The 20,210-nt window shown below is 34.5% G+C and overlaps 2 protein-coding genes across 2 annotated transcripts; both read right to left on the bottom strand.

The window, feature by feature from the left end:
* Nucleotides 1-2,484: 2,484 nt before the first annotated feature.
* LOC110455035 (arrestin domain-containing protein 4-like) lies at nucleotides 2,485-9,875 on the bottom strand. The gene is made up of 7 exons (XM_021504925.1): nucleotides 9,506-9,875; nucleotides 8,093-8,212; nucleotides 6,387-6,607; nucleotides 5,729-5,911; nucleotides 4,886-5,071; nucleotides 4,458-4,548; nucleotides 2,485-3,850 (listed from the first exon to the last, which is right to left on the bottom strand). The coding sequence occupies exons 1-7, from the start codon at nucleotides 9,654-9,656 to the stop codon at nucleotides 3,831-3,833; spliced, it is 972 nt and encodes a 323-aa protein (XP_021360600.1). The 5' UTR covers nucleotides 9,657-9,875; the 3' UTR covers nucleotides 2,485-3,830.
* A 2,986-nt stretch (nucleotides 9,876-12,861) lies between these two features.
* On the bottom strand, nucleotides 12,862-19,969 carry LOC110455052. The gene is made up of 6 exons (XM_021504970.1): nucleotides 19,570-19,969; nucleotides 18,424-18,546; nucleotides 16,856-17,082; nucleotides 14,883-15,065; nucleotides 14,320-14,505; nucleotides 12,862-13,532 (listed from the first exon to the last, which is right to left on the bottom strand). Exons 1-6 carry the CDS (start codon nucleotides 19,787-19,789, stop codon nucleotides 13,368-13,370), a joined length of 1,104 nt encoding a protein of 367 aa, XP_021360645.1. The 5' UTR covers nucleotides 19,790-19,969; the 3' UTR covers nucleotides 12,862-13,367.
* Between the last annotated feature and the right edge of the window lie 241 nt (nucleotides 19,970-20,210).

Below are 20,210 nucleotides of genomic sequence, written 5' to 3'. Positions count from 1 at the left end.
AAAATGGGCCCGGTTTTTCAAAGTCTGATTTAAGAAGACATAATGTTATAGCTTGGCACTTGTCATACAAAGTATATAAAATTATCGAAACAGTCCATTTTCATGTTTGGAGGAAACGAAATTCTCCATATTATGAATTAATCAGCTCCTTTGGCGAACGATTTGATCATTCTGCTGTATCTCGGTAGCTAAAGGAACTTCTTTTCTGTGAGGACAACTACAAAATTCCTTCGAATATTTCTGCAAGTGTCTATTTTTGGAAAAAATAATATATGTTATTCAAAGTTGGGGACTTACGAACAGAGTTCTGTAAATAAGGTTTTCTTTGATGTCAATCAATGCTCCCTTAAACCTGAATTAAAATGTTGAAATCCGCATACAGCGTTATCAATCTCAGCAAAGGAATTATGATCATCATATTTTTGCGATTGTAATCAGTTACCTATGTGATTTATAGCTACAAGACAGACAGCTAAATAATGAGAAATGTAATATTTCACACTTTTTGAAAAAGGAATGAAAGATTAATGTTGGAAAGTATTTTGAAACAGCGTCTTATTCGGTGTAGGCACTATTGTCATGTTTCAACATTTATAAAGGCTGGTTATGCAACATTTAATCTGCTCGGAATCTGTGAAGAACATACAATAGAGTTTCACATTTAGACAATATCCATCTGCTGTAACCTAACACGTTCTCAACAAAAGATAATTAAAGGGTTTCCAGTGACAGCTCCATAGTTTTTCCTTTTTGATCGATAGGCTTGTCGGAACTTCTTATCTCAGTTGGTAAATCGTTAAAGACATGTCCAGTACAGTAGAACTGCCATAGAAAGAAAGCGTATCTTACTGTTTAATTATGCATATATAAAACCAGATAGAAACGCTAATGTTAGAAATGGAGACAGCGATGCTAGATTGGAAAATATCACTGGTCATCCTTATACGTACATCTAATGTTGTTAATGTTTGCGTTGAATAACTAAATTATAATTCAGTTGTACAATCAAGATAAGTCTATATTAGAAATGACATTTGAAATCCTCTACCTCACTCAATATTTTTTTATCAATCTGTATCAATCTTTATTCTCAGCAACTGCTAAAGCAAATTCTGTAATACCATAAAATTCGATACAAAGTTGGGTTTTTTTAATCTGAAAAAGTTGATGAAAAGGTTTACGATTTTCTTTTATTGAAAGGGGTGATTAGATGGCGCATGTATAGCACACACATCTTTAGAAAAGACAGCCGGAGTTCGATTCCCCAATCAGACGTTTCAAGGTATGAAAAAATTTACCCGACATAATGGTTGTTCTCCAAGTACTCTGATTTTCTCCAATATTAAGACCCTATTCGCATCCAGTTGATAGAACTTGTTTTACAATTTCGTAAAATAGATTGAGTTCATTTTTTTTAAATGCATTGTTTAAAGTCAAATTCTTTATCAGATCAATTTTTGCGGAAAATGTTATAAATATTATGTTTTTTACTTTTTTTTTTATTTGCTGTGAAACACTGCATACTTTTATGTTTCGAAAACCTTCCCACTTCTTCCCAGTTCTTATCTGTAGTCCCCTCTGGTGTACTGCTATTATTCAGTTACCAAAATGTGTTGCTTTCGGGCATTTTAAGGGAAATTGAAATATTCTAAAAACTGTTGTTAACTGATGTTTTAGTATTTTAAACATTCCAATACATTTTAGTATAATAAATGTTATTCTTTGGATTACGTAAATGAGCAAAACTTATACTATATGTATTCAGGCATGGACATCATTCAGCAAACCATTCGATAATGTAAAATGATGGTTTCGTAAAGAACATTGACATGATTTACGCATTTGAAACACCTTTTAATAGAAGAAACATGTTATGATACGTGACCTTCATCGAGCGGTATTTACCCGACTATAATCAAGTTGTAGTTTTCAATCGCTACTTCCTTCATTTTTGTTTTTATTTACTTTGCTTTCCTTTACAAATCATATTTTACTGCTTACTGTCTGACCAGGTATATCATTTGTATATGGTTTTGTCGTTACGAAATATTATTCATGTGAATCAATCAATCAATCACGATGCATCAAGACGAATGGAGATTTTGTCTAGGGGATACATAATGACGACAGGAACCATCGTCGGCATTTGTGAAGGTAATGATATTCCTGCGACTCTTTTAGTATCTCTTTTTCTGTCTTTTCGTATTGCAAAGTTATCTTCTCTTGTGAGCAGGTATTGATCGTTACATCATTGGTTTGTGTGAGAAAGTTACGTCGTTTTCTCAAAAATTTATGACGTTACTCTCACAAACAAATGACGTAACAATCAATACCTGCTCACAAGAGCAGATAACTCTGCAATACGCAAAGACGGAAATATGTTGACATTGATCTTACAATATTGTCTTTGTGTGTTGACACTATTGTACTTTTGTTTATTTCACATCACAATCATTTTCAAACAAATGAAAAACAAACGACGTTTTATTGTTTTATTTGTAATTAATAATCCTCAAACATAACATCAGATTCGATTGTTAATGTTATTTACAATGAACGGTAGAATGTTCTTTTTGGTTTATATATTGGGTCCTCGAGGTCTCGCTAAATCGGGATTATCTGGACCACCTACATTGTACTTCTTGTTATATATTGTGGATATGTGTCAAGACACTATAACGCACAAGTGATTAGACACTATAACAAGCAAGAGATTCCTTGAAACTCAGCACCAATCAAAAGTGAGAAATGTCTACACCGCCGACTAATGGCGATATGAGACATACTCCATAATCTCTTGGATTTCGTTTCTTAGCACTGTAGAACAATTTGCATAACAAATCATCATTCATATCACACAATGAAATAAACAAGAACAAAAATAAAATAGATAAATGGATATACTACTGAGGTAAAAATCGCCTTTTCCCTAGCGTTTTAAATTCAACATTATTCAAGATGAACAACTCTAACGCCACTGAATTCTATTCAAGTTGGTAAATGTACAGCATATACTATACTGACTGACCAAGGAAGTTGTTTAGGAACTCTGAATTATAAACATGTTTGATGTTCCTTGGTAACGAAAACATGTTTCACTTACTATATAGCAAGTAGCTATCATAACTTCTAAACGAAGTCCTAAGTAAGTTAATCTAGCCAAGCTTATTGACTTTTCGTCATAATCATAATTAATCAATTTCTTAAAAGATAATTTCAATCTACATATTGTTCAAGATATACATTAAGTACCACGGGAAACATGATAGTATTATCATTCACTTTTGAAGTTGTTACAGATTTATCCGTGACAAATAAAAATTAAAACAATGTCATTCACGTACATTCAAAAGTGAAAGATAAAAGTCCATATTTTATGCGTATTTGTTTTGGTGATATACTGTCTAACTATTTTAATGTATACAGCGGAGATACCAAGTATAAAAATATCTTTATCAAGCTAAACAAAATCACTTTAACAATTCAAAGCAATCCCAGACCATTCATTAACGTTTCTGAAACAACCTTTGAGTAAACATATGTATACTTTGCATCAAACTATACTGTGTTTTTCATCGCAATATGATATACACGTGTATAAATGAAATAATACTACACTTAAATTGCACGTTTTACACTCATTCTGATTAAGGAATATTCCCCTATGAGCTCTGTCAGTTTATATGGTGCTGAATCAATATCCTCTCTCCGTGTCCACTGAAATACTCTTAACGATTCTTAATAAAGTGAATGTCTAATCGAAAACCCGATCCTGAGTATAGCGTGATTCCACAAGCAGCCTGTACAGGTTACGAGCACACCCATGACATTCACTGGAACGGGAACGGTGCTGGAAATAGAAAAAACTAATCTTACTACAAAATGTAAATAAAGGTATCACAGACAATGCCGTGCATACATATAGCTTGCAGTAACGGAAAGGTAGAAAATAAGTATGTACATAGCAATGCTAAAACAAAGATAGAACCGATTTAAGTTTAATTAGCAGGGTGAATATATTTTCCGGGGCAAATCCTCCGCTGTATATGAAAACCTTTCCTTATTTATGAAAATGTGAGTACCAAATTATATTAAAATCAATCAAATGACAATTTTACAAGAACTCTTTGAACATTAAATGTGTAGTCATAGTGTTGGTATGGAACGGACACCGTTTCGCAGATGTCACATCATCTATATAACAGTGTACATATTCATGGTATGAAGTAAAGTAAAAGATTTACCGATAAACCCTTTATTTTCACGATTACTGAATTTCACCATCCATCCTTAATCTAAACATTCACATCCGTTGATGCTATGATACCACTTGTATGTCAGGGGTTTAAGCGTGTGTGGATGACTTCTAACAACCCGATAAAATGATAATCGGGATTCACCGTTTTTCACGAGAGCATATATCTCAAATGAATCCAGAAGTGATGATCTATACTTACATCTTGTCGCCTTGGTAGATGGAATATTGCCCATCCGCAATACAATACTTAATAGTTCATAGGTTTTTGCAAACCTTACTTTCACCTCAACCTGAAAAAAAACCCACCAGAAAACATATCTGATAAATTATCCTAAAACAATATACTGTTCAACAACACAGTCAAATGGCTAATAAAAAATACATCAAAATCTGCTAAAATAATTGTATGTTGATTTTTCTTAACCTTTTGTTTAGATACAGCCTTGACATATTAGGAAGTATATGTCTTTTTCTTCTACATAGTTTTATGTAATTGAGTCTTATACGATACCAACCGTGTACCGGCTTTAACTCCCTTGCATACACTGCGTTGGGTCAAGATAATAACAATCTATTGCTAAATTTCTAATACAATTTCTGATCAATAATTAGTCCATTACAATGTACCTTTAGAGTATATTTGACTTGTATAAGCCTGCAGTGATCGAGATTGGTGGTGACGTCATCAGGAATCTTTAGTTCGTCTCCGTTCCAGGAATCAGTACAGCCAGGATCCGTAGAGTCGTGCTTAATACTGACTACACTCTTCTTCTCAACAAAGTCGTGCCACTTGTCTTGTAAATATCTGACTCTCTGTAAACGATTTTTTTGCACACGTCTGTAATATTTATAAACCATGATTGTTTAATCATTTATTTTGGAGGCTTAGAGAACACCATTAACATAATATGACCATCTTATAGCTGATTTTGTTTGTGTTTTACGTCCTATTACTGAAACCGTGCTGGTGGAGGAAAGTCCGGAGAAAACCACCGACCTACGGCCAGTACCTTGCGACTGCCCCACGTAGGCCTCGAACCCGCGACCCAGTGATGGAAGGCTAGCGGCAGCAGAATGTTAGAAACCTTAACCACTTGCCCACCACGGCCCCTTTCTAAAAGCTTAATATTTTTTCCCATATTCTAATATCATATAATGTTGAAGGAATTAAATGTTACTCTAGGCATACAGTTATGGTCTCCATCGAACACAAAAAATCTCAAATATATTAATGTTATTTAAATCGTTAGAAAGAAATTTATTTTATAACTTATATTTTCAATGAAGATGTTCGGCGCAACTTCTTTTAAAGTTAAACTAGTGTATTCTGCTTACAAATCAAATCATGTGTCCACAAAATAACTATTGTGTTTTACGATCACTCCTCTGTATTCATGTTTGTCAATACATACACCGACACATTGATTAACACAAGCGGAAACTATCACCTAAAGTATTAGAATAACTCACCTGTATTAACGAACACCTGCTGAAGGCGATGACCATCCTTGAATTATTGTGAATTTGTCCAAACAACGCAATTGTCTCCCCTGGACAATATCCCCTCTTATCTACCTGTAAAGTCATGCTGACTTTTCCCGCTATACACGGGAACAATCCAACATCTTTATTCTCTGATCGGTGCCAAGGGACCTGTTAATACATTTATTAATATGAATAATGTCCTGCCTCGATGTAATTTCATTGTCCTTAATTCGCTAGAAACCAGATGTAATATATTTTAGCGAATCGAGAATCTTGGTCGGATGATTCCATTTTCATATTTTTACGCTGTGTGTATCATTATGTTTTTATAAATTACTCGTTATTGTCAAACCCTAAAATGTTATTTTATCACATGTGATATGAATTAGAAATTTATATAATATTATTTTTGTCAAATGGTATCTTTCCGAGGAGATGGAAACAATGAAACTGTGTTTTCAATGTAAACAGTTGACATTGAAAAGAGGAGGCAGCCTCATAACTCCAATAGTTTTATCACATTAACTATGGCTCCTGGACTAGTCAAATCTATGTTTGTTCACCTTAAAAAGATGTATAAAGGAAACTTAAAATATTAAAAATAATATCAAGGTTAACTTAACTATCTATTTGGTACATCTACCCCGTTAATAGGATCCATATTGAGATCCAACGGACAGATGACATGGACGTTCTTTGGATCCAGCATTTCTGTCTTTGCGTTTGTCTGAGCTAGGACGTACAATATGTACCTGATAAACCCATTGGATCCTTCAAAGGACGAGGGGACCGCTTTTGGAAGGTCGAATTTCACACGAAACTCGTGGGGACCAGCATTGTATGTCTTAACGCCTGAAGACATCGCTGTGAACAAAAAAAAAAGAGTATCAGAACTTTTATCGGATGTATCCTTAAAGCCATTAGAGGTAACGACATTGACGATTTCTTATGCTCCAATGCAAAATTGATTTCAAAGTTCAGTAAATCTGTGTTTTTTCGAGTGTATTACCATGACATTTCCTTGATATGACCAACGTTAGGGCCAGTATATGGACTTTTATATACTTTCAGATACGAGTCACGGTATTAATCGAAAGTGTAAATACATCTCGACATTCTTTACAGTTTCGTTGATGATTTCACGTCAGATTTCCGTGCAAACACACATAACGATTATAATCATATGCGAAAATTAGTGCGCGTGTTTGCAATAAATATACAAATGTTTTACTCGTTCATGAATAAAATGATACACAAGATAAGCACAACTCGGCAATAAAATTAACAATTTTGCTTGTATTTCATTGAGATTATTCATGATCTTAAAACGTTATTTTCGGGGTAATAATAACGAATAATATACAAAAATGTAACTCCTTATCAATTTGTAAGAAAAAAACTAATTAAAAAACGGGCATTACATAAATCAAATCAGAAATAACATTCGTGAAGACGACAGAAACATTTATTTAACAGTGAAGAGTGAAACATCGGAGGCTCTGTTGGTAGTTTCAAGATTAAAAGCGGTTTTAAAAAAGGGTTATCAAAGGCTAACAGTTAAATATTTACATGTCTTAAATGGGGTTGGGTGGTTGTTTTATTATTAATGTTACAAAAATCAGTTAACATAAGTGACTGTATACTACGGAACAGTCAATAGCGGTTATTTCCCTTTACCTAGACCAGACAGTCATAGGAAACTGCAAATAATTAGTCTACCTTTGATAAATTGATTTCTTTGCATAATTTGGAGGAAAATTGTAATGTTTCGATTATTGTTTTGCAACTGCATGAAATTCATTTAATTTTAATTAAATATTAATTCAAATTTACTAATGAATAATTTCAGTTTTAGCACATACGAGTAGTAGACGTTATGCGAGTGATGTTTTGAATTGGTGAAACGAATTTTTAAATTAAGGTAAATAAATTAAAAACAGTATCGATTTATTGTACCTATGATATCATAACATATATGAATTCTTGTATTGATCAGGTTCCTTAAGTTGGAAATATTGCATTGTTATGGAACATCAATGAAAATAACGTTTATATGCTCAACATTTTCAAATCAGAATCGTAGAAAATGTTCACGTCTAAGTTGATTCTTCAGTTTTTAAATGCATAATGCAGACATAAATTGTAACAAATCCAAGGTTATATTCGTTATGTCTTGAAAGCTTCAACATTTTGATATAGGTAGAATGATTGCATTCCTTCAAAGAAGGATACTATACATTCAATATTCCCAATAACAATAAGTATATAAGTTATTTGTAAACTGCTCGAAACGTTTACTTTATAATGTACCAAGTACGTACCCTTTATTTAATACAGTGTTTAATTTACCTCTGAATATTTTACTTTCTAAGTTGATAATTTCCTGTCTTCCTCCTCGTCTAAAACTATTGGGACCCACCGAGTCATTCCATTCCGTTTTAGCGTAACCGTGAAGTTTGGCCACTAATCCTGATAAAATAAAAATAAAATGGCATATTCAAAACGTTTTTTCTTTTACATTTTCATAATAAATAACATGCTTAGTACACGAGCATGCCCCTGAACTCGTTTGCCTCATATATAATCCTGGACCAGGATCAAGATACTCTAGAGTTGCAGACAATCTGTTCATTTCTGTTTATTTTTGCTTGTATCTTTTAATGCAATGATTAGTTATATAAATTACAAAGATTCAAATAACTTCAATATTTGGTAGTATTTTTCAAATATATAAATAGAAAACAGATGTTCTGTTTGGTCCTTGATGTACATTCTGATAAAGATGTTGTGAAAATGAATATGAGATAATCACGGGATAATATCACTAAAATACTTTTAATATATGATGTAGTAATGCAAGATTTCAATTAAATTCACACCAGTAAGTTAGTTGTCGTGTATAACATATAAATATAATATTTATCTATCAAACGCGAGTAATGTAGTTAATTTCTCATATAATACAGAAATAAGGACGATGTAGTCTCTTTTCATATTGTAAAACTTCCGTAAAAATAAGGGTGATGATGCTTATAACAGTTACGGGATAGAAACATAAAACGATTATAATATGTTTGTAAAGCATATCTAGGAATGTGTCAGTTCACTCATAAAGTGCTATTTCGGACAGATAACATGTAGTTTATAGCAATTGAACGAATATTTGTTTGCTCTTTCTATCTGCAAGGTTAACGAAGAAAGTAATTATGATCTTTGCAAATATCACGATCTGATGATTAACTGTTCGACTCTCCTGTGCAATATGAAGGTAGTGTTTATAATATGACCAGAAGTGTGCTTTCTGGTTTCGTTTATTACTTCGGTTCTCACTTCTCCTGTATTTACATTGAAAGTGTCGTTAATGAAGCAGAACATATCGTCTCATTATCATTGTACGTTCTCTATAGATTTAACCGTGTGTTTGTTTCTGTTATATAAAATTCTGGTTAAGTTTGCATTTTGTTATTCTCATGTTTTCCTCGAACCATGCTTATGTTATTATATTCACTTTCATTAACGTTTCTGATGAAACGTTACCCTAAAGTCAAACATCGGAAAATGCTACCATCGCTAACCTACCTCTAGTGGTTTCTCACACTATAATTTTGAGATTTGTTTATTATAAAAGGTCACCTATTTGTTCTAGGAACACTGCAAGTTTCAATCTCTAATTACTTAATTACTATGATAGCTAATCTCCTTCAATCAGCAGTACCTCCCAGTGTTTCTCACATCCTACATATATCTCCCATTACAGCTTACCTCTCACTTCCAGTGCTTCCGTAAGTTGTAATCGAACGATTGCTTCCACTTTTCCTCCAGCGTTAAAAGATCCATCCTCCCTTTTACTTAAAAGTTGAATCTTACATTCTCCATTTCTCAGAACGGACTGAACGGTTTCAGCTTTTTTCATTGTGAATATGTTTTAGGAAATGCATTCCAAATTCAGCCTGGGGAATAACTCGCCATTTTCTTCAATGTGTCTTATTTCTTGGCCGCCCAATCTAATATTGTTATGATATTGACGTCAAACAGGTATACCAATGGGTCTAAATTAGTATTTTAAACATATACTGTGAACCACGTTATAAAGATCAGATTTCAAGATACTTAAGACACGATTCTTCCTATCTCATTGCGGGACTGATCGTGCATGAGCGTCACAAAAGGTTCAGTCACATGGATAAAGCTCGGCTTTACATTGTATATTTATCTAGCCTATGAATCGCATTAACCACATTTAAAAGCCACAGAGACAATAGTTAAATGACTGACCGCAGATTTACCTCGGCAAAATCGGGCAACTAAATATTGGACGAATACAGTTCATTTAGACCAACATGTAGCAATATATACATACAGCGATATAACGATATGGAATGTTTAATATATAAACATGGTTTGAGACTTGTCTTTTAAACAGTAGCTGCATGATAAATTCTGAATCGCAACTCATACCAGCAGTCTCGGATACAAGGAAATATACAATTATAATTAATATATAGAGTCAACCAGATTTGGTTCAGAATACTTGGACATTAGTGATTTCGTAGAATAACAAGTGAATATGCATACAATCTGTCTCTGCATTGTGTATTAACTACTTTTAACAACTAGTGTCATATGAAGATGGAAACACAAAGGTACTGAGGTCACTAAAGGGCCGCTTTAAAGTGTCATCTAGCAAGCAAACTTAATAATCATGGCACAAATCCATGACAGTCCATCGATCACGCTATTTTGACTACAGGTTAACCAGTGGTTCTCAGGGAGACACACTGAAGAACTGAAAGAGAAAATGTATGCAATAGGGAGCAGAACACACAGAAAGAAACACGACTCTGCAGGGGCCCACATTAGTCACCTCAAACAATCGCGCACTTGGAGAGGACAGGTCTATTCTTTCTCCGAACATACACAGGATTTTTTTTATGTCAAAATGACTGTTTGTTTCCAAAATGAGAACTGGATTCGAATAAAGAGCTGCAGTCAACGAATTTGTCAAATGTTCGATACAATCCGCCCTATATATATACAGCGAAGAGTTGTTGTTTTTGCATATTAGCTACCGTGCGCTATAAAAACAAAAGGTCCATGGGTCTTAACGGTCACCTGAGTACTACAGTATTAATTTTTGTTGTTGAAATAAGAAGTGGATATAATGATGTCAATCATCCCTACCAAACCTTGAGTTAAAAAATAGTTAAGTATATAACTTTAAGTTAAGTTTGTCAGGACAATGAGTTGATCATTCCTTGCCCTAGTTCCAGTTAATTCGGCCTATTAGAATTTGATTTTAATTTTTAGATTTTTTTTTTTCCAAAATGGCAGCCATGGCGGTCGTATCGGATTTTTGATGGACCTGAAAAAAACACTTTGTCAGGACCATGAGTCGATTATTCCTACCAAGTTTCAGTTAAAACGGCCCAGTAGAATTTGACTTTAAGTTTAAAATAGTTTTTCAAAATGGCCGGCACTTGCGGGAATATTAGATTTCTGATCGACCCGAAAAATAACAAACACATTGTCATGACCATAAGTCGATCATTCCTACCAAGTTTCAGTTAAATCGGTCAGGTAGAAATTGACTTTAAATTTGAAAAAGATTTTTAAAATGGCGGCCGTGGCGGCCATATTTGAGATTTGATCGACCCGAAAAATAACAACACTTGGTCAGAGAGTTGTCAGTAACATTCCCATGAAGTATCAATGAAATCCCTTTGACAGTATTTCAGCTTAAGTTGAAAATTTAAAATGTTAACGCAAGACGGACGACGACGGATGAAGACGGATAGCAATTGGTCACTTGAGCTAAAGCTCAGGTGACCTAAAAATAGTTATATCCTTAAATATCCGTCATGTATTGAACATTGACTTGAGGCTTTGTGAACTTTATATATCTGAGAATTAACAGAATTTCCAAAATTAACACCTTAATTTAAAATATGTAGCTTTTATAAAAAAAATATATTTTTTTATATGTTATAAACATTTTGCCTCCCCAGCATATTTAGGATACTGCCGAGGTTGGGGAGTCCCCGGATCAGCATCTTCACAATCATGTGTCCTCATACAAGAGGGCTATCATACTTTCTTTCATACTTACTTGTAATTATATTATTATTTCTTTATTTTCACTGTCTTATTTGACATTTTTACTTACATTCAAACTTACTTTCAAAATTACCGTACAAATTATCCTTACATACATATATACATACACTCCCTTTGCCACGCCTCCAGGTGGATTACCCTGTACTGGGCCTCACTTCCGGAACAAGTCTGCCTTGACCTTGGCTGTGTGTATTAATAGTAGCAAAATGGAAACACGCCGCGCTGTGGTATGACAATATTAGGTAGTCTAAACGTGCTTGTAAATCATTCGAGTTTGCTCTTATAATTATTATTCAGATGAGAACAAATGGCGTAAGAATTGTACCTGCTGCCCCCAATTGCATGATCGTAAGAGGCGACTAAATTTGGGACCTTATCTCTTCTCTCCTTTCTAAATAACTTTCTTCTTCCTAATGTCTCCCTTGACAATGCCTCACTTTTGGCCATTTGTTGAGCGTTCGCCCCTGTGAGGAAGGCTTTGGGTTCTGTCCCCTGGCCGAGACATACCAAAGTCTTTAAAAATGGTAGTTTCTACTCCTGCTTAACGCTCAGCAAATTAGGAGTGGGACGACTGGTTCGCCCGTTGTCAGTATAATGTGACCGGGTGGGGCGTCCTGCTGGGTGTCTTCGGCAGTATGTTTCAGTGAGGTAGCACTATAAAGTCGGCATCAGTTCCGCGCTATCACAAGGAGACAAACACGAACATATCGCAGCCTCCCAAAATACACACACATACACTACACGCATGCATCTTGCACACAGGGGAGGCCGTCCTTAAATGACCTTAGCTGTTAATAGGACGTTAAACAAAATCAAACAAACAAAAGAGAACAAAATACTCACAAATGTTACAGTCACAGGTTCGTTGAAATCTTAAATCACATTAACATAATCACAATCACAAGAGACACTATGTAAAATATTGCAACATTTTTTTTATTTAAAATCAAAATGGTAACAATATGTGATAAATGTATGAACATAAGCAACGTTAAAATGACAATTTGTTAAATGATAATCAGTGTAGTCTACACGGACATAAAACACTTACGACACATATTCATATAAATACAACAAAGGATTTACAGCTTTTACTATTATGAACACAATTAAATCAATTCCACGAATGCATATACACATATTCCAAAGTATTCTTTTTAAAATTTTGTTATTGTTGAAGAACTCGAAACTCAGCATTATTTTTAAAACTCATGATTCAACACCGTGCTAACAACTTAGATTCCTTACACTGCTGCAAAATGTTGATTCAACACTACGCTGACAACAGAAGTTTTAACAATACGGTTGACGACTCAGGATTCTACACTATGCTGACAAGTTTTCATTCGAAAATGTACAGGGTCCACCACAGGCGACAGTTTTTATTTTACAATTTTTAGACCGTTTGATAAGAGGAGTCAACACTTTGGTGTCACCATAGCAGTCAATACTTCCCAAGTTATTGCAGCAAAGAATGAATGAGTTCAAACAATAGAAATATATACAATCACTAAACTTCCAGTTCAATCAATTCATCCTCCTTCTCCCCGTCTTGGTTTTGTCCATTTTCCTCTTCATCTTCTTCTGGCGGTTTAGCAGAGATATGACCGACTGGCAAAACAACGTTGAACAGGGTATGCTTTGAAGGAAATGACCATGCCATTTCAGTTTCAACCTGAATCAGGAATAAAGAGTTATATCAACAACAAATTATGTTATATTATATGTATGCATGTTATATTGTGTTAACACGCACTTGCCGTATATTATAGAAAAGATATATATTCCAAAGCATACAATTATATATGAAATACATGTTAATATGTAATATATGTATACATACATATATACTAGTATATATAATGATATGTATACGTATAACAATATTGATGTTGTACCACGCACTTCATATGATAGGAACAGAACCCAAAGCCTTCCTCACAGGGGCGAACGCTCAACAAATGGCCAAAAGTGAGGCATTGTCAAGGAAGACATTAGGAAGGAGAACGGTATGTAGAAAGGAGAGAAGAGATAAGGTCCCAAACTTGGTCGCCTCTTACGATCATGCAATTGGGGCAGCAGGTACCAAAGTCTTTAAAAATGGTAGTTTCTACTCCTGCTTAACGCTCAGCAAATTAGGAGGGGGACGACTGGTTCGCCCGTTGTCAGTATAATGTGATCGGGTGGGGCGTCCTGCTGGGTGTCTCCGGCAGTATGTTTCAGTGAGGTGGCACTATAAAGTCGGCATCAGTCCCGCGCTATCACAAGGAGACAAACACGAATATATCGCATCCTCCCCCCATACACTACACGCATGCATCTTGCACACAGGGGAGGCCGTCTTTAAATGACCTTAGCTGTTTATAGGACGTTAAACAGAATAAAACCAAACCACACCAAATCATATAAAAGGGATTAATACTGTGTATGTGTCTCTACAAATTAATTAAATTATATCTTACCTTCAGTAAGTATTTGATCTGTATATTTTTACAGTTGAGAAGTACTGGTGGCATATGACTTGGGACTTTCAGTTCGACATCCTCCCAATAATCGTTCTCACCAGCTTTCGTTCGTCCATGCTTAACGAATGCCAGGAGAGTCTTTTTGCATTTCTGATTCCAATTGTCTTTTATGTAAGTCACTTTCTGAAAACGGATCGAATGAAAATTGTATTATATTTTATAACGGTTTTTATATTATCCATCACATAGGTAAAGGCTATATATATATATCAGTTTCTGATTTTCTTTTATTCAATGATGGTCTCATGTCAGTCATTTTAATGTTAGCAAATCCATACATATATTGATGAATATGGAATCATGTTTTCAAAATAATGTAATGAAAGTCTTTTATTTCTGTACATTTTTAAATGCAAGGATTCATGGTTCTATTTCTTTTGTTTTAGTGTCTGCTTCGTTTTCATCGTTTATGTCATCCATCTATCAACGATGCCTTTTTCTGTATATAACTGTATAAGCTATGCTATTCACAATATCATTCACTAATTTAAGATATTTACCAGAGTCAGTGAACACTTGGTGAACTTCATGTCTTTTTTGGTGTGGTTTGTGATCATACCGGTCACTGTAATACACTCCCCTGGTATGTAAGCCCTTCTGTCTATTTGTAGCCTCCCCTTCAGTTTCCCACGGTAGCAACAACACGCAACCACATCTTGATGTTCAATAAACTTCAGGGGAACCTTGAATAAAAAACAAGAGGCCCATGGGCCTTAACGGTCACCTGAGTCCTACAGTATTATTTTTTGTTGTTGAAATATGTACCAATTTGAGTAAAAAATAGTTAAGTATAATGTTAACTTAACTTTGACAGGACCATGAGCTGATCATTCCTAGACCGATTTTCAGTGAGATCGACCTATTAGAACTTTTTTTAAAGTTTGAAATAGGTATTTACAAAATAGCGGCCATGGCAGCCAAATTGTATTTCTGATTGAACCGAAAAATAACAACACTTTGTCAGGACCATGATTTGATAATTCCTACAAAGTTTCAGTTCAATCGGCCAAGTAGAACTTTACTTTAAGTTTGAAATAGTTTTTAAAAATGGCGGCTGTGACGTCCATATTGGATTTCTGATCGACCCGAAAAATAACAACACTTTGTCAGGACAATGAGTCGATCATTCCTACAAACTTTCAGTTCAATCGGCCTAGCAGAACTTGACTTAAAGTTTGAAATAGTTTTTCAAAATGGCGGCCGTGGCGGCCATATTGGATTTCTGATTGACCTGAAAAATAACAACACTTTGTCAGGACAATGAGTCGATCATTCCTACCAACTTTCAGTTCAATCGCCCCATCAGAACTTGACTTTAAGTTTGAAATGGGTATTTTCAAAATGGCGGCCGTGGCGGTCATATTTGATTTCTGAACGACCCGAAAAATAACAACACTTTGTCAGGACAATGAGTATATTATTCCTACCAACTTTCAGTTCAATCGGCCCAGCAGAACTTGACTTTAAGGTTGAAATAGTTTTTCAAAATGGCGCCCGTGGCGGCCATATTGGATTTCTGATCGACCCGAAAAATAACAACACTTTGTTAGGACAATGAGTATATTATTCCTACCAACTTTCAGTTCAATCGCCCCATCAGAACTTGACTTTAAGTTTGAAATGTAAAATGTTAACGGACGACGGACGACGACGGACGAAAACGGATAGCAATAAGGCTAAAACTCAGGTGACCTAAAAACGTACCTAAATTTTCACTACGAGCAATACTCTTAATCGATTTCGGAGATTTCATTAGTTGTAGATGTACTCATTCGCATACCAGCTTCGCCCAAATGAGAAGTTTACATATCAGAGTTTATTTGGTGTATCATAGACTTTTCCTGGTATCATGGCTTTCTCTTTTATCCGCATATGAAGAAAAAAACCAATCTGGCCGCCCTCATGACCCTTTCTCCAACATTGATACTTGTGTGTCCGCCCTAACCCATCCTGGTATCTAAAATTGTTTGTACTGGATACCTGTATCCGCATGTATTTGGTAAGTGGGTGAGGTTTTTATTCTTTCCTAATTTTTTCTCAGTTATGTTCTTCTAGTGTTGAAGTGGTATATATTTGTTCTTTTTTTACATACCACAACCACAGAGTTTACCACGATGACTTAATATCGTTGTTTACCATTATACACTTAATGATCATCAGGTTTTGTATCTGTTTTTTAGGAAGATGTTTATGATGTGTAATGTCTACCAATCCTGTTTTTATCGTCTTCATACCGAGTTCCAATTTGATTGTTTTGTACTTAAGCTGTTTCTGCAAACCAATAAAGATGAAATTAACCATAATGCTCTGATAGGAAGAAAAAAATATCAGCGTGATTAGAAACGGAAATATTCTTGACAAACGGTGCTACAGTTATATCAGTTTTAACGAAATTTAGAGGATTTGCTGTATGTACGAAAAACTACAGTGCAAGGAGACAGGGATCCTTAATCTGATATTACTGCAAACATACCATATTCTGTGGATCTTTGCTTAGGTCGTAAGGAACGACGACCTTGATCTTTTGTAGGTGAAGAAGAAGAGGTTTGTCCTCCACAATGCCTCTAATCGATATGTAATATCGGACAAAACCTCGGTTGCTCTCAAACGACGACACGATATCATCAGGGAGATCAAGTTTGACAGGAAGGCTGTAGAAACCAATCCCAAAGGTTACGGATCCATCTTGAGAAGGCTTTTCTGAAATGTAAAAAGATAGCCTCGAAATCTTACTTTACAAGGTAAAGTTGATGTAAAAAAAACAGAACAACCTACATTTCTTCAAATTCCTCGCACTTATTTTTATAAGTGTTAACACGCTTATGTTTCCTTATTCGAAGACAGAGTTTATTTTTAGATAAGAGTTTTGGTTTTATTTCATATAGATTTTTAAAGACAACAGGATTGGCGTAGCATAAAGACTCACTAGATATATTTTAAACACTAACTGAGTATTCGCTTAAAATATGTTTAGACTCACCAAACATTTATGAATCACTTACTGAGTAATCGCTTAAAATGTTTTAGGAAACGTTGGAAACGAACAATTTCATTTTTCCTCCTCTTTGATATTTGCATTATTATACATAGGAAATAACAGTGTCGCTAAGGTACTAACATTTCTGTAGCAGCTAGTACTTTATAAGTTATAACGAATCAAAAACTAAAGAAATTTTAGTGCTTATACGTTATGGGTACAGTGCAAAAATATGCAAGACGACAAAAGTCTAAGACACGTTCGACATTGACGTAGGGGGTGGCGTAATTTGTTGCCATTTCAGTTTGCCGTTACAACTTGTCTATGTTCATGGTAAGATAGAGTAGGAAAGTAATCAGTCTCTCCTGTGTGATGTTGACAAAGAAATCTCGAGAGATTTTGGGATAAGATATTTGAAGTTTACCACTCGGCAACTCCTTGTGTTAAGTCTCAATAATTGTTATACATCTTCTTGTTCCATTACATTTTACCACTATAACTACGTTCTTTACTGTTAAAAATATCATCTTTGTGAATATTATCGCAGTGTCTGGTTCGTAGTACCGGGAATTCTGAAATGTCTGAAATTATAACAGACTCATTAATTCTGAGATCACTAGTGACCTATATTTTTTGATCGAGTTGACTTTTGTTATATCAGACCACAATTGAGTTGGAAATGCTTTTACCCCTTCAGAACACTTGGGTTGCTTTTTCCTGATGGGGTTTATACCGGCACCGTTTTCTTCAGCTTTCATACCTTCTCTGACCCTATTTTACTTCACAGACATAACAATATGATGTATATACTCGGCAATTGAATCATTAGACGCCACTTTCCAATAATCTGACTACATTGTGTATGTCATGTATCAGAAATGCATAAAAAATAACGAGAAATGCATTGAAAGACCATAAAATGCTAATTTGATTATAACAATTACTGCCAAATGCACATTATACAGAATACATTATCACAATTGAATGTATTTTTCACCATGAAATACATAAGACGAACGCAGAATATTTTGTAATTTATTTCTATGCTATCTGACTGTTCTTACTAGTTTTGATTTCTTCCTTTAGATGTACCACTTCTTTGTGAACTCCACATTCGTTTTTCCTCTTGGGCCCAACCGTATCTGTCCAGTTGGTTTTCAGGTAACCTTTTAGATGTATCTTGAAGTCTTCAATGTAAAAACGTACATATACATTTAAAAATCATCATCACCTTTATTTATGTAGTAGTTCTATCTACGAATTAAATAAGTCGACCAATTCAGGCATCGCATCATCTAGGGGATATAGTTATGCAAATATAAGATATGCATTATATTATATATTTAATGACCAAGTATTACACCATTTGCTCTATTATTCTTTACTGTACGTTTAGTGACAACTTTAAATATATATCACGTAGCGTAAGAAAACATGGTTTTGATATGCAGAGTACTAAACATCTTTTAAAATAAACGTGCATTACATTCGTTATTATACACCTGGTCTTATTTGCCATGTATATTGTCATTGGTCTCTGTATAAATCTGTCTCGTGTTTAGTTCTAATTACGATTTGATCGACACTTCTCTTGTTCTATTCCATAACATACACACGTATAATATCTGATGGATATTAAATTGTACAAATAGCTTATATGCCACCAAGGTATATACCAGAACTGAAATGTTATTGGGTAAATTGTTTTCACATTTCGTATAGCAGTCAAGTAAAATTGAGTCTGGAAGAGAAACTGGATATACATTATATTTGCATGTTGTTAAAGAAAAAAACCCATATATATCTCATGTGTTAAGGAAGTAAAATTGTATATAAGTTTTACATGTTAGTGGAATAAATCGTGTATTTGTATTTTATAAAATGGAATGAAAATTCACAAACAACTTGTCTTATGGAAGAAACAGTATACATTGTATTCTTACAATATTGTGGAATTAAACAAAAAATGTGTACACATTTAATATGTCGTTGAATAGAAACAATACATGCATTATAAATGCTATGAGATCAAATTCCAGCTACATGTTGTAAGCTAAATAATGAGATTGTACACACATATTATATAATATGGAAACAAAATTGTACATACTTACATTCACGCATTTGACATGCTATGTAGTGAAAAGACACATTTATATATTTGTATTATGGAAGGAAAATTGTAAACTTTTTTTTATATTTTCACTCACCTTTCACTGATAGAGGTTTAGTGAGCTGTAGTTGTATCAAACACTTGACCAAGTCCCCAGCATGGAACGTGGTATCTTCTCGCAAGGTCAACAGTTCTAACGACAAACTGCCTTCCTTTATCAACGATTTAGTTAAATTAGGTTTCTGTTCCTCTTCTTCTGGCTTTTCCTCCTTTTCTACCTTCTTTGGCTGATCTTTCGTTTGCTTTTTCGTCTCCATTTCTAGATAGCCTTAGCTGTACATAGCTGAACAGTCTTGTATACCAACAATAAATACGAGACAAACATATAGACTTGAAGTTGGTATATGTACACTGATTGTATTACATACGTGTTATAAAGGGTCACCACTGCACACACGGTTACGAGACGCTAACATTACCTAGTGTATTGTTATGTAGTAAACCCTGACTCTAATAGCTGGGCGTACGCTCCGTTGATAATAACCAATTTACAATTAGATTTATACAGTATTGTATCGAGAAAGCATATCACTCTAGTCAGATCGGATATTTCCAACTGTAATGTTTTAATAACTTCCTAAACACACTGTACATATTTAATACGGTTACAGTGTTATTCAATATGCTTTGTACGCATGTATTTTACCAGACATGTAATAGTGGTCATATGCTAGGTTC

This window comes from Mizuhopecten yessoensis, unplaced genomic scaffold (assembly GCF_002113885.1).
Source record: "Mizuhopecten yessoensis strain PY_sf001 unplaced genomic scaffold, ASM211388v2 scaffold8123, whole genome shotgun sequence".
Taxonomy (NCBI): domain Eukaryota; kingdom Metazoa; phylum Mollusca; class Bivalvia; order Pectinida; family Pectinidae; genus Mizuhopecten; species Mizuhopecten yessoensis.
The sequence above is the reverse complement of the archived record's forward strand: the minus strand, read 5'-3'. Positions and strand labels throughout refer to the sequence as shown.

Coding starts and splice junctions, on each gene's coding strand:
- LOC110455035 (XM_021504925.1), bottom strand. CDS start 9,656: ATGAAAAAAGCTGAAACCGTTCAGTCCGTTCTGAGAAATGGAGAATGT. Junction 6,608..8,092: donor AGAAAGTAAAATATTCAGAG/GTAAATTAAACA, acceptor TTTTGTTCACAG/CGATGTCTTCAGGCGTTAAG. Junction 4,549..4,885: donor AAGTCAAATATACTCTAAAG/GTACATTGTAAT, acceptor GTTTTTTTTCAG/GTTGAGGTGAAAGTAAGGTT.
- LOC110455052 (XM_021504970.1), bottom strand. CDS start 19,789: ATGGAGACGAAAAAGCAAACGAAAGATCAGCCAAAGAAGGTAGAAAAG. Junction 14,506..14,882: donor CCAAGTGTTCACTGACTCTG/GTAAATATCTTA, acceptor ATCCGTTTTCAG/AAAGTGACTTACATAAAAGA. Junction 13,533..14,319: donor AGATCAAATACTTACTGAAG/GTAAGATATAAT, acceptor TTCCTGATTCAG/GTTGAAACTGAAATGGCATG.